The sequence below is a fragment of the Python bivittatus genome, unplaced genomic scaffold, assembly GCF_059951505.1.
Source record: "Python bivittatus isolate LINGU-HERP-01145 unplaced genomic scaffold, Pbiv_v1 ctg000350_np1212, whole genome shotgun sequence".
Taxonomy (NCBI): Eukaryota; Metazoa; Chordata; class Lepidosauria; order Squamata; family Pythonidae; genus Python; species Python bivittatus.
The window spans coordinates 39,348,736-39,368,962 of record NW_028277074.1 but is presented as its reverse complement, the minus strand read 5'-3'; the positions used below and the strand labels follow the sequence as shown (position 1 = coordinate 39,368,962).

Here is a 20,227-nt window from a genome sequence, read left to right as displayed (position 1 = left end):
TATAATATATTCAGTTAGGTTAATAGACTCCTTTTATTATATATATATTTTATATAATAATATATATTCTATCTATCTATCTATCTATCTATCTATCTATCTATCTATCTATCTATCTATCTATCCATCCATCCATCCATCCATCCATCCATCCTTCCTTCCTTCCTTCCTTCCTTCCATCCATCCATCCAGCAAGTTTAGGATTTTTTTTAAAGTATATTTTCTTATTTTCCAATCTACTTCAAAGATACAAACTCAACCTGTAAAGAAACAAACCAGCCAGAATTCCCCAGACTTCTCTCCCCATGGGGTGGGGGGGCAGAGAAGAAAAGCCAAGATGGCAGTTGCAGCAGTGTGATCAAGGCCCTGCCTCCTTTACACGTGAAAAGTGGCAGGGCCCTCCTAACTTTTTTTTACCCCCACTGCAAACTGTTGATGACACTGACTGCTGGATCTGAGATGGTTAGGGTGATCTGCAGGACTAGCTTATCCCAACACGATACAGGCCCCTGACCATTTCTCCAGGGCAGGAACACACATTATCCCGTCTGTCCCATCCCATCAGGAAGGCAAATGTCTACCTGCCTTTTCATGTTCTGTGTAAAAAATGTTTTCTGGCTTGTACTGGCTCAACCAGTGCTATCCGGTGTACTTCTTCCACTTCAGTTCATCTGAATTCAATTCAATTCAGTACAGTTCAGCTTCTAAAGCCAAAGGCTTAACATTGCTGGTCTCTTTTCTCAAGTAATTTGCTAAAGAGGCAAGAGAACAAAAACAATGGAAGCAAATTTCTGCAGAGGCGGAGAGGTTGGTAGAAATATATAGGAACTGTCATTCATGTTTCATTTTTGCCTGAATCTAGCTTTTTATCCTTGTGTATTTCTATTGTAACTTTGCCATCTGTGTATGTGTGTATTCTCAAGCCAGCAACACTTCAAATGAAACTGTCCATATTTTCAACAAATAAATTTAATAGGATTTACTACTAAATTCTTCTATATAGCCCTGTAGCTGATGAAAGTTACAAGAAAATGATCTTTACTTTATTCAATGTATTGGGGGTTATTCAGAAATCATAAAGCAAAATTTCATTTATTAATATTGTAAAGGTGGACACAAAATGACAGTTGCCTTACTAGAATTACTTTAAAATCATAACCACATACATTAATATTTATTTAATAGATTTTTATCCCACCTTTATTATTTTTATATTGATATATTAATATATATCAATAATATTTGAATCCCATTCTAAGTTACATGCATTCAGTTAAACTGTAGATAAGAGCTGATTAAAAAAAAATACTTTTTACCTATTTATACGAACAGCAATTACACAACTATTACAGTTGGTGGTAACACAGTTCACTTTTTGGAGAATGAAAGTTTGAAGAATACACAGATGTAATTTGGTAATTAAAACCCGTTAACTTTCCATTCCCCTCCCCACTCAGCTACTTTTCACAGCCCTTTTGAACTAAGCATGATGTTTCTCTATTTCCTGCATTTTACTATCTAGGTTGTTTTGCTCTACCAGTTTACAGCATGGTACTTTTTTCTGCCTGCAATCTTTCCATATGTACATCTCACCACTAACATCTCACTTTTTTTTTTTAATGTTTGGGATGGAAAGCTTTATATTAAAAACTTGGCATATCATACAGTATTACAATTCTTTCTGCTTTAAGTGACTAAGTACAGGAGCAAATTACAACAGAAAACTTGCACTGATGATGTTACTTAGTTGGGTAATGAAATGTCTGCAAGCACCCAAGAACTCCACAGTTCAACCCTCAGCTATAGATAGTCTCTTCTATCAGAAAAGCCTCTTGGCAATTATTTCTCTTTTTAAATCCAGAACTTTAATGTTTGAACCACCCATCTATACTGTGCAACATATCTTTGACCAGGCAGCTGCAAGACAATAGTAGTTTTTTGACTCCTCTCTTTGTGTCTTGCGTTTCTTAAGCTTGGCTTTTAGCTTAGTGGGAGTGCTGAAAGGCAAATGTTTCCACCTCCTTCTAGCCCTTTGGATTACTAGTTCTTTGCAAGGATTATAAAAGAATAATTGCCAGTTACCAAGCAACAAGCTAGGAAGTCTCTTCTTTTATCATAAAAGATAAACCTCTATCTATGAAGATATGCTTACTTACTGCTCATCAATTTTCCTATCTTCACAATATAAAATCTGATCAGAAAGGAGAGAGAGATTACTGGACTAATGGCTAAGATGTTGTGGCTATATCCTCTTTTATGCTGTACAGAGTAGCTAAATGCATTTAGCTGGCAAGTGCTGGGATTCAGTGCACTCCCCAACTCTTCCACTGATGCCTTATGAAGCATCTTACACTTTTAAATATGTCTCTACTTGCTTGCTTGCTTCCTTCTCCAGCAATTAGGATCTCTTAAAAGGAAAGAGAGGATTTTTAACTGAATTTATTTCCCATGAATACCTCTGAGCTTCATGTGGTTGTAGATGAAGAGAAGATGGTGGGAGCTTGGAAATCAAAATTCAGAATTTTATCTTGAAGATGGTGGGAAAGATGCTTTATACTGAAGGTGTATCTTTGATGTGTTTGTCAGCTTGTATATTTTCTTTTCCAAGTTACTTTTTCACCCACTAGTATGCATTTCTGTGAAAAGAGTGTTCCGCTGGAGAAAAAAAATTGAGCACTTGTGTCTTCTAGGTTCAAATTCCTTTCACCCTGTCATTAGGGTGAGTTGTTTGCTTTTTAATCTCAGCAGTTTACCTTCTGTGAACTAGCTTTTCTGGCACAGTAGCCATTTGGTAAAATATATACTCCTGGAATTTGTGATGCTGCCCACGGCACTTTCTCAATATTTTAAAAGAACCTGCTATCCCCAAAAGATTGAAAGGTCCTGTGGGATGTCTGACAGACAAAACAAGCCATCTTAATTGAAAAAAAAAGTATCATATTGAAGAAGTTCATCATCTTGACTGAAATTCTCAGTTTTAAAGTTAATTTTCGTTTAACAGATTTTTTGGAGGCTAGTCTACATTAATTTGAATGGACACTAACATCCTCCTCGTCACACCAACAGAATGGAAATGTCCCACAGCATGGCTGAAGCCATGGTTTCCAGATGATGTTGTAGAAAGAGAGTTGTTGTGGGACAGCCGTGAGAGTTCTGCGATGCTCCTCCACAGCCTTATCTATTTTCTTTAGAATTACCTGAAACAGAGGTTCAGTGGCCCCCGACAAAGGCATGGCCTCTGATGGATCTCTTGAGAGATCAAACAGCAAAGGAGGAATGTGATGGATGACACCTTCTCCGGAACATGGACAGATTCCTCTTTCATAACAACCCCCTGCATCTTTAGGGGAGAATATTGGTGTCACATAATGAGCCTTCCATAAAGCACCACCTGTAGAAACAAAACAAAACATAAAACATACAGTATTAAAATATTTATGAAGGTAATGGGATATGAAGCATATATAGACTTATTTCATTTTGAAACTAAAATTCCTTGCCAACCCCCCAAAATGTGCATGCACATACTGTATATATCCTGTGCAAAAGCTCTTTGTCCAGGATACAAATGTGGTTTACATGTTGTACTAGTCCTCAACATGGTTTGTTTGGATTTGATTTTAGTCTTTTGAATGAAGCCTGTCATTGTCATGTGTAAACCATGGCTTCTTCAACAAATCAGAGCCAAAACAATGTGAACCCACCTATAAGATAATTATTTCACATTTGTTCTGGTCATTTTTCTCATGTACAAAGTTGTAGTAAGTTATTTACACATTAGCCTTAGGAATTACTTCGTAGGATAAAAGATTACCAGCTTTATTTGTTTCCCTCCTGTTTCTCAGTGGACTTGTTTTGTCTACAATTCTGATTGCATTCACTCCACCCCCTCCTAAATTTCGTAAAATAATTTTAGTTAGCTATAGTTAGTTATTTAATCATTATTGCTGCATTGGTGACTAAATAAATAATTCACTGGTGGTATGTAGGTACAGTATGTATTTATGGAGGGACATTTTCAAATACAGGAGAATTCTTTGTACTCACTATCTTTCTGATGCCAGCGTACTGCATGTAAATAACTCCCGCAGTAATGAAACAGGAATTCATGTTCTGAGTGTTTGACTTTTTGTTGCAATAAAGGCAGAAGATTTCTCCCATCAATTATTCTATAGTGATATAGGAAACAGAAGTCAACAAACAGTAAATAAATTAAATCCTATAAACAGGCTGACATGATCAAATCTATGTTAACAACATCCTGAAAGAAATTTAGTTTCCAATATTTTTTTCAGCATGTTGTTAATATATATATTAATAAATATATATATTTGCTTAGGTGGTGCATATATATCTTATATTGTAAAGGAAAATATTAAAAGAACAATTTTTTAAAAGAAATTGAACAGAATTTTCCTAAAAATACAAAGAATTGTTTGAAGCTGAAGAGTAATTTTCATAGTGTTTGCCATTTCAAAAATACTTGAAACATGTTGTGCAGTAGACAAAACTGTGTGTCAGTGTTCAGCAGGGGAGCAAATAATTAATTAAAATACATAAATATATAAACATTTCCAAAAAGCACAAAATGGTACAGACACAAAGAAAACAGCTTTAGAATATCAGCAATATTACAAAAAAACTGCAGAAGGTGCTTACAACACATATACAGTCACATTCCATGTAACACTCATAATCCCAGTTGATGCATTAGATAGACTGGAAATTTTGTTTCTGGGTTTAAGAGATTTCAGTAAATGGCAAAGAGCAATTTTTTTAAAGTAGTACTTTAGGAAAAATATCTGGACACTGCACATTAAGACAGATTGATTTCAAAGGAGGAACAGAAGAATAAGATCATATTGTATACTTTAATAGAGAAACTATTCTAGCCTCCTCCTGCTGGATCACTTATAAACAATTTAAATTTAGGTATACCGGGTAAAAGGGAGAATACAGGCTCTGTACCTGTCCTGTGGCACATCTTTTCCAGCCAAATGAATCACCGTGGGAAAAATATCCATGAGGCTTGTCGGTTCATCAAGAACGGTATTTACTGGCAACATTCCTGGCCACCGAACCAGGCCTGGAACACGGATTCCTCCTTCCCAGCCTCCCATGCCTTTTCCCCCTAAGTTATGGACACAAGATAACTGCAGCTATTAGCAGAAACAGACAGTTATACCAAACTGGCTTGTAATTTTATATACAATTACAGCGAATTGTGTTTGATCTCATTCTGGAGATCAAGTATTAGAATTGTTGCCTGGAAAGAAGAAGCCTTCCCAAACGCCTTCAAACATTGCAAAGATTAGTATCAACCATTCAGTGAGAGACTGAAAGAGAAACTTTTGTAAGCTACTAATATGGCAACTTAAAAATTCACAACTCACTTGAGCTGAAGTGTCTGAAAATCAGTGGAAACAAATAATTATACTTCCAAATGGTCAGCTTCATCTGAGTTTCCGTTACAATTTGAATCACTTTTTACTCTTATATTTTAAACATTCATGCTTATAGTATCTATTATGCTAAAAGTCAGCAGATACAGTTCATGTAAATAGTTTGCCAAATAATTAATAGCTTCTTGAGGCCTATCTACACAGGCTATAAATAAAACAATAAATGTGTACTTTGTACATCATTGGGTATACTTATGTACCTGCTCCTGGAATACAGCCAGAAGAAGAATGACTTCCAAAATTCTAGCCAGGCAGACTGACCATTTTACCGCATTATTCACCTTTATAGATGCCATTCCAACCCCCAAGCTGTATTGTTCCTTCTTGACCTTCCAGGTGGCCTCCATGGTCTGAAGCAAAGTAGATAAAAGTGCTATTTCGCAAGCCTTCCTTATCAATAGCATTAAGAATCTGACCTGCATGGAGAAAGAAAAAAAGATCCACCTTATATACAATTATACAGAATTTTGTTATTCTTATAATTGACTAAGAAATATTCAAAGAATAACAAAAGTAATGTTTTAAATATTCATAGTGCTCGCCATACTTCCCTGAACTCACACATTATTTCCTCAAAACAATCATGTAAAATTGCCATCTTTATCTTAGATCCTAAACATTATTTGTGAATTCCAATCATGAAACACTTTCCTTTTTCTGAAGCTCAAAGGATCTATCAAATACTGCTCCTATGGGACCTTTGGATAACATTTGATAGAACACAGGAGATGGCCATTGCAGAGAGAAATTATCAGTAATCAGAAAATCCCTCCCTGTGTGAAACTGTCTTCTGATCACATAACTGTTCTTGTAAGCCTTGAAGCTGGCAAACATCAGGCTAAGGCCAGACGAAACACAGAACAGATGTCAATCTTCAAAGTTGAGAATCCAGCAGCCAGGAATCTGTTGATTTTAAAATATGGGAGAAAAAAGCCTAGGAATGAAACCCTGGATCTGAAATGTCCCTGATCTAGCTGTGCAATATCTTCTGCAGGTAGCTACTGAATGCATAGTTGGGTAGAGATGTATTGCGATAGGTTTGGAGTGAAGTCTGACAGTCCACTGTGAAACTGTTCCTAGTCACCCAACTCTTCTCTAAGGTCATGCGTGACAAAGCCTAATAGATTTTTATAACCCTTGAGGCTGTGTTAGATGGTGTCATAACACGGGGGGAATTACTACATTTAACATAGGTACAGTTAAGGAAGAATTAAGCCTGTCATGTTTGTGCTCTGCTTCGATGCAACTGGAGACCTAGCTTGAGGAAATGATCACACCTCATCTGGCCAGTAAAACGCTGCAGAAATCTTGGCTACCTATTCATATGATGCTTCTTAGACTAGATTCAATCTATATACAGTATGCACAGTGTGTGTGTGTTTAAGAGGTTGATTACTCATTAGACGTGCACACAACTGAAGCAGAACAGATGAACGAAGTCTAGATTGTAATAGCAGCATTCACCTTCTTGTATGTGGTACTATTCAGGAAACTTTCTATCCTGCCCACAACCTTAAGAGGACATTTCTATTCCATTAGGAAAGAAACAAACTGCAGGACTGAGACAGAACATTATAACACACCCAAGTACACTGTAAAATTTAAGTATATAAAATGACACAATCCCACCTCCGAACCACAAAAAGGGCAGCCCACTTCCAGTTATTTACTTTTTCTTCTAACTGTTCAGAAATAAGTTAAGAATTCTGGACAATATTGCTGTCCAAAAAAGGAGATAACCAAAGGGTAGACAACTATGTTATGGTAGATTAACCATATTGCAATCCTTCTTGAGAATGGTTTAACTCTGTTCTATAGCAAGAGAAGCAACTCACCTACTAACCAGTCCAGTTCTTCTACATGGTCTCCATACAGACCATGTTTGCTTTTTCCAAGAAATTTTTCAGTTGTGAACAGAGGTGTATGGACATGCAGAAATGAAACAAACAGGAGAAATGGCTTGTGTTTCTTGCTTAAAGAAACAAATAAAATGATCACATTTAGGTTCCATTTATTAACTTTCAATACTTTTCATGTTTGATATTTCAGCAGATCTATTTATTACCTCTGAATAAATGAAAGTGCTTCCTTTAGTAAAAGAAAAGTTGTTCTTTCCAATTTCATAGGTTGTTCAGTAATGTTGTAATTGCGCATCAAGATACAGTTCCAGTATTTCACAAAGCCATAGCTGGAGTACCAGGAAGCAAAAAATAGGAAATCAAACAAAGCAAAGAAGATGACCACTTTCCAAGGAATGGACACCAACCCACTCATTTTTCCAATGAGAAACGTGAATACTGCAAAGGCAATGAGTTGAGTATAAAACCACAGCTTAGCCTGAAAGGCTCTATCAAGTTCTGGAGGTTTGTTGTCCTGACAGTTGTTGAGAAGTGTGAAGGGCATGCCATAAAAATAATCAAAGCCATGATTCAAAGGATGGTGGCAATAATCATTGATAGTATCACAGTTTACGCCTTGATGCCATTTCCCTGAAAAACAAAGTAAAAAGTATTACTTAGTCTGAATTTATTTTCACCATACTTTTGGAGAAACTCAGAACACAGTACTCCAAAAATGTTCCCCAACTCCATTTAAATCAGGGCTAAATTAAAAAAGACAGAGACTATGCTCTTGAACAAATTACTTCCCTATTATTCTTTAACAATAATCTAAACCTACTGTGTTACTTTTTATATAACTTTTTACAAAGAAAGTATATTGGAAACTATCGGGAAATTTGATGATCCTGTGGTTCACAGATACAACTAAGAGTGAATGCCTTCCACTGTCCACTTCTAAAGGATATACTCGTGCTTATGAGGAGAACATGAATATAAAGTCAAGACTGACAAGACTTGAGAGGATATATACTTTTAGGAGTTCTATGTCAAATAACAGCCAATGTGAAATCTAATGATTTTAGATTAATTCCAAATTTAAATCAGTTACCAGGCAGTTTCTTTTAATTCCTCAGAATTTTGTTAGGATTTAACAAACCCTCTTACAAAATATCTCGTATTACTATGCCACCAGAAGAAAAAATGTAATTATCATTACACATTTGTGCATTAATCAATTTAATTTGGATTGGTATCGTTCCATACACATCTATTTTTATCCTCTGATAAAAGCTTCTCTAAAATACATAAGAAACTACATCTGTTCTCTTTCTCTGTCTGTCCCTGTGTCTCTTTTTTCTCTATTTTTGTTGAAACATGAGCATGCCTAAATGACTAAATTGTAGAATTTAGGCTTGTTCCTTACAATGCTCATATCCATACATGTGAAACTTGAAGTTGTCTTACCACTATGCTTCTGGCCAGTTATGTTATTCTATTACTCTGCTGCAGAGTAGTCAATGGAATTATGTACATCTTGCCTTATGCTAACTTAGATCATTAAGGTGTTTGGACCCAGAAGTTCATGCAAGTTTTATGGAAGCAAACATACAATTCATCACAATACTCATCTGTTTCAGAGAGGAAAAACTACATTAATAGTTTGAAACAAAGTTTTTACAGGTCTTAAATTAAATAGATATAATTTGCAGACAGCAGGTATGGATACTTCTACCTCATAGAGGTGCTCAAATAACAAATCGTTTGTTTTAATAAAAGTTCTGAAGAGACCTATTTATAAAAAGAATAATAGCCTATTGCATTACAATTATACAAAGAAGATGGGTACAGGGATAAGGAAGGAATATTTGCAAATATCCAGAAAACCACAAATCAAGGTTTATCAGGAGTGATTGAATAAATGCAGAACTCCCATAACTTCTAAAGAAGGTGGGAACATCTGAAGCTATTAAAGGAATGTCGGCATATGTTAGTTTGGGTAAGAATTTCTTTTCAGAACCAAAAAATTAACAAGAAAATATGTAGAGACATACTTATTGGAATTTCATGGAACTTCAGCCACAACACTTGAATGTTAGGAGGGATGAAGTTGTGAGTTTTGAGCATTACAATGTAGTGTTTTCAGTTGACAGTAGGGCAATGTTTAAGGAAATCTATGTGAATAACACCATCTGTATCCCAAAAAACTGTACCCGTGAATTTTCTTGCTGAAACCTGTGTTTTGATTTTTTTTTTTGCAGATGACGTTTTGTGATGATATTCTATGGATTGAAGCTTCATTTCTGGGTCATAATGATGATTCCATGTTTCATTGGCTGAAAAATTCCTCATTTTATTCTAATGACAAGAATTGCTAGCAAATTTCAACTCTTGAGGCTTTCATCTTTTCCAGTGGCATATTGAACCCCTTGGAACCCATCTTGTACAATCCTCCCAATATTGAGGAACATCAATAATGTGGCCCACAGGTTCCTATGAAATGCCAAGCTTGGCAGCAATTCCCCTTTGCATGATCCCCTAATTATCCTTAAACAGTTCATCTACTTTTTGCATATGAAATTCATCAGCTGCTATCACAGGTCATCTTTGCTCTTGATCACACATATCAGCTGTCTCTAATCTACCACCTTTGTATTTTTTGGCCCAGTGATTCACAGTACTTATGTCAACACAGTCATCACCAAAAATAACCTGTATTCAGTGGTGAATTTCATTTGAAGGGACTCCTTTGGCAGTCAAAAATTTAATCGTGCTGCATTACTTAAAATACACTGAGTACTCACTGTAGGCTTTTACTACACAAACAATAGCAACAGAACCTTTTTTCACAGTAATGTCTTGCCAAGTAAAATAAAAGAACATATGCAAACAAACACATCAGAGCATCCAGTGTATCAATATTGCCAATTGTTGATGATTTATAACTTTGGAGACATTACTTTTATTTAACCCTTGTAGAACGTAAAAAATAATCAGATGTCAAGACTAATAAAACTGTGTTTTACATGTACCTTAACTGTAATCTCTCTCTCTCTCTCCCTTTTTCTTTCTGTGTCTCTGAAAACTGATAACTGGAGACTCAAAGAACGATGTATACCAGAAATTCATAACTGAACTTATCTTCCCATATGAAAAATCCATTCCTAGTTAGGTAACACTATACTATGTCTGCAGATGTAAATGTACTTGTTTATTCACTTTCCCTTTTTTCACACCTTATGTTCCAATCCAAACAAAGATCTTTTGAAGAAATAGTGTCACAGCAGAAATATAACCACACGTGCAGAAAGTGGCACATTTTTAATCTTACCATAATCTCTAAAAATAATTGAACAAAGCCTCAGCTTTTACTGTGACATATGCTAGACTCTTCAAACAAATACATTCCGTGAGCTACTCTCCTGAATCTCATGAGATAATTGGACTAGGCCCACCACATTATATTAAAGACTCCTCTATTCTGTAGGTCTTCGAATGAAAAAATAAATAAATAAAGGTAGGCGTGGAGAAATATTTGCATTTCCTGATACAGTAATGTTTTATCTGATGCACAGATTCTGCATCTAAGGCTTAGTATTTGTTTTTGTACCCAGATCTTCAGTATAGAGATTAGTAACTTTCTACAAACCTATAAGGCCCGTGGCATAGCCTTGCTGATGCAACACCTTGGCAAAAGTCGTCTCATTGCGTGGCAATCCTCCTGATCCAGCATTCCACTGCAGAGCCCGATAGGCATTTGTTGAAGCCATGCCTGCAAAGACAAATTCCTTTTCCCTGTAACCTGTCACAGAACGGTGTTGCCATTTCCTAATGAGGCCAAATCCCGATAAAATACACATACTGTATATCCAGCTTTACAAATTCAGTGGGCGAATGTACTCATGGAACTCCCCATTTACTCAGGGCTTCTGCATATATTATACTCTGTAATAAGCAGAAGCTCAAAGCACACCAAGATGGGAAAGCATAAGATATGGTTGCCCTTTAAAATAAAAGTGGAAATCTGAAATGTTAAATGTTGAATGTCTTCATGATATTTATGCTTTGTTCACTCTACTGACTGCAGCAACATGTGGAGGCGAAACAGTAAATTTGCGTGGGATTTATCAGTTACTGAGAACAAAGTACAAGTACAGTATTTGCATTGTTTTTTCTCAATATCTGTTATGTATAATTGGTGTATGGGGGAAAAACACATCCTATAACATTTGCAAATTATTACAAGTGATCCAGATGGAACACAAATCTTAGATCAGACTGCAAAATCAGTAGACCAACCTTCTCCATGCTGGCATCTTTCAGATTAATTAGGACAATAACTCCCAGAGTTGTCAACCAAAATGAACAGACCCCAGCTAATGCCCACGCTGGTTTACAAATTAGGGAATTATAATCCTATTGCCTCTGGTGAAAATTGATGGAGATGTTCTTGGAAGGAATGCTAGGTAAAAGGTACAGTCAAGGAGAAAGAAAAACTGCATATAGATGGACTATAAAATCACAGTTAAAAGGACCTATTTAAATACCAAGTCCAATCCCCCGTGTAGGAATCTTGAAAGTCCAAGTTACTTTCTGATCCCATTTTCTACTAAACAAAATCAAGGTGGGATTATTTTGAGTTTCTTTCTCACATTTGCCTTCAATCTCTGGACTGTGTAATCACTTGTTCAAGTCCCTCCTCAATGGTTCTTTCATAACTTCCCTTAGGCTGTCTCTAAATTCCTTTACAAGAAATGAGGAGAAGAAGGAATCATAGGAAGTGTGGGCTGGCTGGCACCCATTCACTAGCACCAGATCCTTATGGTCACATTTTCACCATAATCCAATTATTTGGACAAGACAGGGGTCACTTGAAGCTGAGAAAGAGAGAAAGATCCTATATTTCCACTCCCAGCTCCTCCTACCCCTCCCCTGATCTGCCCAGTACAATAAAATACGTTGACTGCTGTAGAAAAGCAGAAATCAGTGACAATAGCAGCTATTAACTTCTTAAAACTTGCATTCTTTACATTCCTTTTTCTATTAATGAGCAGATGTCTAAGACTGCATACGTACTAGGCATATGCAATATGTAGCGTAGTGGCAGATCACAGCACTGCGTAACTTAAATTATGAATGGCTCTAAATTATATTATCACTTGCATTGGCTGGTGGTTTATTGCTGAACCAATATACTTTTGACCTTAACAATAATTGAGAATTGAAGATCAGGGTACCCAAAGGACCATGTAAGAGACAGCCAAAGAAATACATGCCACAGAACTAAAATAATCATGCAAAAGCCGCACCACATTGCAAGGATTAACATTTTAGAGGCTGAATGAAATTATTTTAAAAGGCTAGGCTCCCTAAAGATTTTAGGAATGTTGCCAGGCAGGGTTTTCTTAGGAATGCATTCTACCAGCAAGGACATTAATGAACATTAAAGGATGTTCTCCCTCATAGTGTCTGCAAGTATCAATGTTGTTATCTTAGTCCTTATGCATCAAATACCATTCATTTTCCCAGTTATGGAAAGGTTATGGTAGCCCCGTTCCTTAAATCCTTTACCATCTTTTGGTTTATGTGATTTTATTCATCCAACTCTGTGTTCCAAAAACAGCCTACCTGATCTGATGGGGTATCTGCCAGTCAGAAAAGCTGTTCTGCTGGGGGTACAAAGTGAGGCTGCTGCAATATGCTGAGTAAGTTTCACTCCTTCCTTAGCTAGCTGGTCGATGTTAGGGGTCCTACAATAAAAGTATGAAATGTTAATTTAAGTAGGTAGCTAAGAAGGAACTAGCAGTAGAAAAAGAAGTAAAAACAATGAATTACCAACCCTATCATAATGTACTTTCAACCATACACAGAGCTGCTTCTGGCTCTTGGAAACTGTGTCTATCTATGTGGGGTTGGTCCACTGATTGCTAGATTAAAATATCTATACTTCTGCTGTCTAAATCTTAAAGACATCACATATATATTCCTTGGGAAGGAAGGGTCTCTAAGGTATAGCATAGATTTCTCCTCTTATGGAGTGCAAAGTCTATGGCTGAAGAAGCACACTGCCCTTGGAAACATTCTCCATATGGCAGCATCTACCTGCATCACCATTCACAGCTCTGAGGGCAGAAAGAGGGGAAAAATGTATTGGGGGAGGGGGTTGGTTGGAAAGATCCAGAGTATGCTTGTTCTCAAGACTAAAACAAATAACATCAGCCTATTAAGGACAACGGAGGAAAAAAGCAATACAAAAGAAAATAAAAAAGAGTAGAAGAATACTGTTCCACTTTGGTGAGTGTCTGCTCCAAATTGCTTTCATCTCCTACCATTCAAGGAAGGCCCTAAGTCAGAGCACATAAAAAATGGCCTGAAACTGTTCTAGATTTGCCCTAAAATTACAGATTAAAAACAACCCTTTTTTTTTTTTTTTACATTTCCTAAAGACAGTGTTTCAAGGGAGATTTTAAAGACTGGGCTATACATCTTGCTAAGTCATAACATTATTTGTTTTTGACTTCATGTGATCCAGTAGATACAAGTAAAATAAAATATCTAGATAGAATTGCCAAAGTTGTTTGTTTGTTAAATTTATATGGCCACCCATCTCACCTGAAGTGACTCTGGGTGGTATACAATAAAACACACTGCCAAACTGTTTAACCAGCTTTAAAATAATATAAAAGTAATCTGAGAATACCTTACTTGATAGTACTGTTACCATAACAGCCTATATCTCCAATTCCAAGATCATCAGCCAACATCAAAACGATATTCGGCTTAGAATCAAGAGCTGCATTCACTCTACAGGTATGAAGCAATATAAGTAAAGCCAACAGGGTCACTAGATAGATTCTGAAACCAAAATTAAGGAAACAGTGATTAATATTTGTAAGAAGATGTCAAGATAGACACACATGCACACACACACACACACACTCTAGAGAGTAAGTAACATGAGAATTTAGTTTTTGGCAAACTAAAATTTATTATAACTGATTAGTACTATTAGGTGATAGCTAGAATGACAGTTTCAAGATAACAGATGATAAATACTGGATCCTTGCATTTGCAGATAATACTTTATTAAAAACCATATAATTCTTTTGAAATATTTTGTGTATCTGAAATACAGTAAGGTGCCCATATTTAGGATCAAATTAATTTTGTAATATTTTTATAACTGACTTTTAGCAACATGAATGTTTGTCAAACAAGCAAGGTCCATGTGCTTGTTCACTTTAACTTTATTTTTCTCTCTCTAATTTTTGCTTATTTTGATTAGATTCATCATGGTTTTACATCACAATGCAACGTAAAACTTTCCACAGCCTCAGCACAATAGGCATCCCTTAAAGCATGGATGAAGAAGTTTGAAAGCAAGGGAGGCCAACCAATGCAATGTGATTAACACCCACCCCCCACCACTTTATCCTAGAGCAGTGTTGTCCAAACTTGGCCACTTTAAGATGAGTGGACTTCAACTCCCAGAATTCCCCAGCCAGCCATGAAGTCCACTCATCTTAAAGTGGCCAAGTTTGGACAGCACTGTCCTAGAGTATGGAAAGAACTTTTATGTGTTGAATTTGAGCAATCTTGGAGAACTGGTGAAGTTAAAGATGACTAGAGAACAGCAAATCTTGTTCCTATCTTCAAACAGGGGTAAACGTATAGATCAGCTGATCTGACACTGATACCTAGGAAGATTCTAGCTCAAGACTGATCTGTAAGCACCTTAAAAATAGTGTAGTAACTACCAGAAGGCAACATGGACTTGTCAGATTAACTTTATGTCTTGTGGGGGTTAGGTAATTTCCTTAAAAGATTGTGGGAATGCGGTAAACATAATATAACTTGACTTCAGCAACCCCATGACATTCTGCTTAATAAGTCAATGATGTGGGGTTGGAAGGGATGACAATTAAGTGGATACAAAATTGGCTTGGAAACTGCGCTCATTAATATTTGCCCATCAAACTGAAAATGGGATGCTCTGAGATTCAACCCTGTATCCCCTGCTCTTTAATATTTTTTATTCATGACCTGGATGAAGAGTGGACAGAATGCTTATCAGTTTTCAGATGATACAAAATTGGGTGGGATAGCTAATACTCTAGAAGACAGAATTAAAATTCAAAGCAATCTTGATATTTTAGAGAAACAGGCTGAAAGAAACAAAATGAAACTTAACAGAGACAAATGCAGTGTTATTTAGGAAATGAAAAAAAAAAATAGGATGCAGAATACCTAGCTTAATAATACTACTTTTGAAAAAGATTCTGGAATAGTTGATCATAAAATGAGTCAGGTGTATGCTGTGGGTACAAAAATGAAACTTTAAGTTGTATCAACTTGAAGTTTCCAAATTGCAATACAGGTAGTTCTCACGCAGCAACCCCTCATTCAGCAACTGTTTGAAATAATGATGATGCTGAACAAGGAGACTTGTGACCGGCCCTTGTAGTTGCAGCCGTCACAGCATTCCCATGGTCACATGATTGTGATTTGGGTACTTGGTGCCCAGCTTGCAATTACAATGTCGCCGTATCCTGTGGTCAGGCGATCGCCATTTGCAAACTTCACTGCTGGTTTCCAACAAGCCAAATCAATGGGGAAGCCGGCAGGAGGTCGCAAATGGCAATCATGTGATGTTGTGCCTAATGACCGCGCAGGAGTTGCTTAACAAAGGCAACTGGAACTGCCAGAAATCCATTGCAAGTTGCACGGTCATGTGACATCACACTTTACTACCACGTACCTTAATGACAGAATTCCTCATCTCAACTGCCACCTTTAAGTGAGGACTACCTGTAATAGTTCCAATTTATTTTGCTTTGATTGGATTTCACCTCAAGTACTGTGTTCATCTGGGCACCACATTTTAAGAAGGACTCAGAGAAACTTGAACTGTGTTGAAAAAAGACAAGAAAGAGCTAGAAACTAAATTGTAAGAAGATAAATTGAAGGAATTGGCCATGTTTACTCTTGGGAAGACTGGGGAAGTATAATGGGATTCTTCAAATGTCTGAAAACATGTCACACAAAAGATGATCAAACCCTGTTCAATATTGTCCCAGGATGCACAAACAATGGACTTCAGCAAAAGGAAGGAAGTGACTGTAGTAGAAACTAGGCCGTCATAAGTTACCAATGCTGTAGTTTAAATTCTTGCATTGGAAAATTCTATGGATAATATGCTCTGCACAAGGCTTGTATGTCCATCTCTAGTAAGCTGCATCTACTTGCTTTAAATGTTTGCATCTATTCACAAGGCAAAATCTGAAAAGACTGATAGTATGTAAGGGTGGGTCTGATAAGGGCTTCTGCAAGTGGTTCTACAAACTGAGCATACCAAATTGCTCTGCAGGCCAGATGTCTACAGCATAATGAAGACATGTCTCTACATGCGTATCACATTCCAACAGAAATTCTCTGTTCATTTATTTCAATTTAAATATTCCAGCTACCTCCAAATAACTGGTAATCATATTCGATGAGGATGTGTCCAGCAAGCAAGCAAGGAGTGGGAGGGGATATCAAATTAAAACCGTAACTAGTTCAACAGTTCTAGTTAGGAACAAATCCTAAACAAACCCTGAACATTGATTTTTACTGTATTCCATAGTAAAATGAATACACTTAAGCAAGAATCATAACTGTGCACAGTATTGCTGCAAATAAACAAGCCTGTTTTCTTTCTTTCTTTCTCACCCACATTTTACATCACCTTTATGGCTTTTTAACCCAAACCTGAGCAGGAAAACATATGTAAATGAACCTTTATTTAATATGATGAAACATTGATAGGGAACGCCGCCTCCCCTCCAAACTGCTGCTTTATTGTGGCATGCACCGGACTGCCAATAGGAGCAGAGGAATGGGGGAAGTAATCATATTTCAATCCTTTTCAGATCTTTTGTTTTGTTTTTCTTCTCTTTCCAAACAGAACAATCAGCCATTTTTAACTAAAAGTTACAAAACGTAGTCAATTTAAAAAACCAAACTATTGTAAAGTGTTGGAAACAAGAGATTTGTGTTGTGGCCTTTTTTTTATGCCTCAGGACCTAACGTGCACTTCTGACAACCCAAAAGGCCTTACTTCTGGGTAGGTATATCTAGGGCAGTGTTGTCCAAACTTGGCCACTTTAAGATGAGTGGACTTCAACTCCCAGAATTCCCCAGCCAGCATGGCTGGCTGGGGAATTCTGGGAGTTGAAGTCCACTCATCTTAAAGTGGCCAAGTTTGGACAACACTGATCTAGGGTTTCCACTAAGAGAGGTTTGAGGAGGAGGAGGAGGAGGAGGAAAGCAAGCAAGCAAATATTCAGGTTTTTTTTTCCTGTCCCTAATCCAGCGCGTTACGAAACAGCTAGCTAAACTTCTGCGGCGAGAGCTTATTGTGCTAAAGGCTGCCTATAAAAAACGTGGAAAGAGAAATATAGAGAGAAAGAAACACCAATGGTGAAGTTCTGAGGAAGCCTGGAATAAAGCACACCTTTTAGACGGAAATAAGCGTCCCACCACATGCTCCGCGATCCCCATGTTCAAATCCTGCGCCTTCCCGGAAGAAAACAAGAGCTCTTGTCCACCTTTCGAGAACTTTAGAATCTGGACGAGCCTCCCGAGGGCGTAAACTCCAGCTAGGAAGGTTTGCTAAGGGACCGAGGGAAAGTTTCACTCTTCAGCAAAAGCGTAGACTCAGCTCTTTTCACTGATCCAGTAGTCTAATACAGGGTTCCTCAACCTCAGCAACTTTAAGACGGGTGGACTTCAACTCCCAGAATTCCCCAGCCAGCCATGCTGGCTGGGGAATTCTGGGAGTTGAAGTCCACTCATCTTAAAGTGGCCAAGTTTGGACAACACTGCCCTAGATATACCTACCCAGAAGTAAGGCCTTTCGGGTTGTCAGAAGTGCACGTTAGGTCCTGAGGCATAAAAAAAAGGCAACAACCCTGGTCTAATATACAGTGTTTTAGCAAGGGCAAGACTTTGGGGACAACACACACACAAACACACATTCTTTCACTCAAAGGCCTATTTTATACTCATCAGATTCCTCACTCCAGCGGTACAGACGGGTATACCATAAATTCAAGGGTTTGACTGAATGAGGGTCCCCTTATTTTCTTCTCAATGCTGATACCAAGAAACTGGTGCTTAGCTAGGGTACATAGATTATTCTCTTTTAATTCCATCATCATCATCATCATCGAAAAAGGAGATTAGATTAAATTCAAATGTTCAGATTTAAAGGATGTTTTTAAGGGTGAGAGCTGACTTTGCTAACAGCCATGGCCCGTATTTGCTAGATTGTGAGGCATGTCTTTTAAAAAGTGGCCATTGTATGAGCCATGATATTGGGAATCTTGGCTAGTGTAGGCTTTATGTTATGGGGCCTATGCTGGTCTATGAGTTTAATAAAGATTGATTTGATTTGATTTGATTATGGTGGGGCTTTTAGATTCAATCTACATCTCTGAGTCCAATCCATAACTATCTAGAATAGTGTATCTCAACCTTGGGAACTTTAAGATGTGTGGACTTCAACTCCAAGGATTCTGGCTGCGGAATTCTGGGAGTTGAAGTCCACACATCTTATAGTTGCAAGGTTAAGAAACACTGATCTAGAAGAAGAATTCAGTACACAAACAGTAGCGAGATGACCCATCCTTCCCAACTCCATGGGTGACCTAAACCATTTATTGGTGACCTCAGGCATTCATTTTTTTCCACAAGACTGTGACCAAGGGCATATTCAAAGGAAAGTTCCCATGACACACATTGTGCAGAATCTTAAGAAATGTTTTAGGTAAAGCAGACTTTTTTTTTTGCCAAAGTTGTCTGCAATTAAAAGGGTTGATATGATTTTCAGATTGTGTGTTGGCAGTAAACACCCAGGGTAGGAAGAAGAACCACCCTAGACTGGGAGATTAGGAATGTAATCACTTCATGTGAGATGGGCAGCTATATAAATACGATCGATCGATCAATAAATAAATAAATAAATAAATAAAATCCTAATTGTATAGGTGCAGGTATGTAATGACCTCTGTACTTCTCAATATACTTTCTGTACACAGATACTTGAATGAAAGTGTTAACAGGATTACTTCTGGCTTGGTGGTTTTCTCTCCTATGTGTGTTTTACGTTTCCATATGACAATGGAAAGATTTGAGAACCCAAATCTGTGGATCCTTGCTCATTTTCTAAAAGGCTGAATGTTCTTGCGGTTGCCTCTGAGAGATGGTATTTGACACTGATCTCTTAAAAAAACCACTTTCCCTTATTGGTAGCAAATCTGTGCCATCTTGTGGTCTGCTGAAATTCTTATTTTTTACTTTAATATATTCTGTTGAATCTTGCTTCTTTTTCCATTCATTGGCAGTTACTGGGTCATGCTTATCTCCTGCCACAAACCAAAAGGACTCTCAGTGGTACAACACTGTCTTTTCTAACACTGATAACCTGCATTCACCATTTAAAGCTAAATGGATTTTTTATACAATTTATCCTTTTTTTTTTTTTTTTAGAAAAATAAAATTTAGTTGTATTTATGCCCTGTGAGGCTGGTTTATTTCCAAGAGGGAAAGTCTGATATTCCAGTCACATGCCTTGACACTCTAGGTCCAGGAGGTAGTACTCTAACAATTATATATTTTTAGTTTTACCCTGCAACTGCTGCAGAGCAATGTATGGTATAGGAACCTATCACACCAAGACTTGGAGAGAGGGAATCCAGGTGTGGTGCTCCCTAGAATATAGTTTGTGGCAGTGAGAACCACCAACTCATTACTCCAAGAACCAGGAAGCGGGCCCAGGTTGTGAACATCCAAAAGCCTTCAGGGAGGAGAAGTTTGAGTCTTTCACTATTCCAGCCTATGGGCTTGCCAAACTGTTACAGATGTTGTCCTCATTATCAGTCCAGG

General features: G+C 37.3%; 1 protein-coding gene across 2 annotated transcripts; it reads right to left on the bottom strand.

Moving 5' to 3' along the window:
- Positions 1-171: 171 nt before the first annotated feature.
- Positions 172-17,906, bottom strand: LOC103048767 (arylsulfatase D). 2 transcript variants are annotated; one of them, XM_088144977.1, is made up of 10 exons: positions 17,796-17,906; positions 14,006-14,155; positions 12,929-13,050; positions 10,950-11,072; positions 7,528-7,951; positions 7,298-7,434; positions 5,744-5,878; positions 4,969-5,131; positions 4,048-4,169; positions 172-3,391 (listed from the first exon to the last, which is right to left on the bottom strand). In XM_088144977.1, exons 1-10 carry the CDS (start codon positions 17,840-17,842, stop codon positions 3,024-3,026), a joined length of 1,791 nt encoding a protein of 596 aa, XP_088001103.1. In that variant the 5' UTR covers positions 17,843-17,906; the 3' UTR covers positions 172-3,023. The 2 variants fall into 2 exon arrangements, with proteins under 2 accessions (XP_088001103.1, XP_025024444.2); XM_025168676.2 differs by lacking the exon at positions 17,796-17,906 and having other exon boundaries at positions 14,001-14,105.
- Between the last annotated feature and the right edge of the window lie 2,321 nt (positions 17,907-20,227).

What these genes read in the sequence shown, in the direction of transcription:
- LOC103048767 (XM_088144977.1), bottom strand. Translation starts at nt 17,842, where the DNA reads ATGGGGATCGCGGAGCATGTGGTGGGACGCTTATTTCCGTCTAAAAG. An exon ending in CTATGCCACGGGCCTTATAG is followed by an intron (nt 7,952 to 10,949) that starts GTTTGTAGAAAG and finishes TTTGTTTTTCAG; the next exon opens with GGAAATGGCATCAAGGCGTA. An exon ending in ACGCTGGCATCAGAAAGATA is followed by an intron (nt 3,392 to 4,047) that starts GTGAGTACAAAG and finishes TTGTTTCTACAG; the next exon opens with GTGGTGCTTTATGGAAGGCT.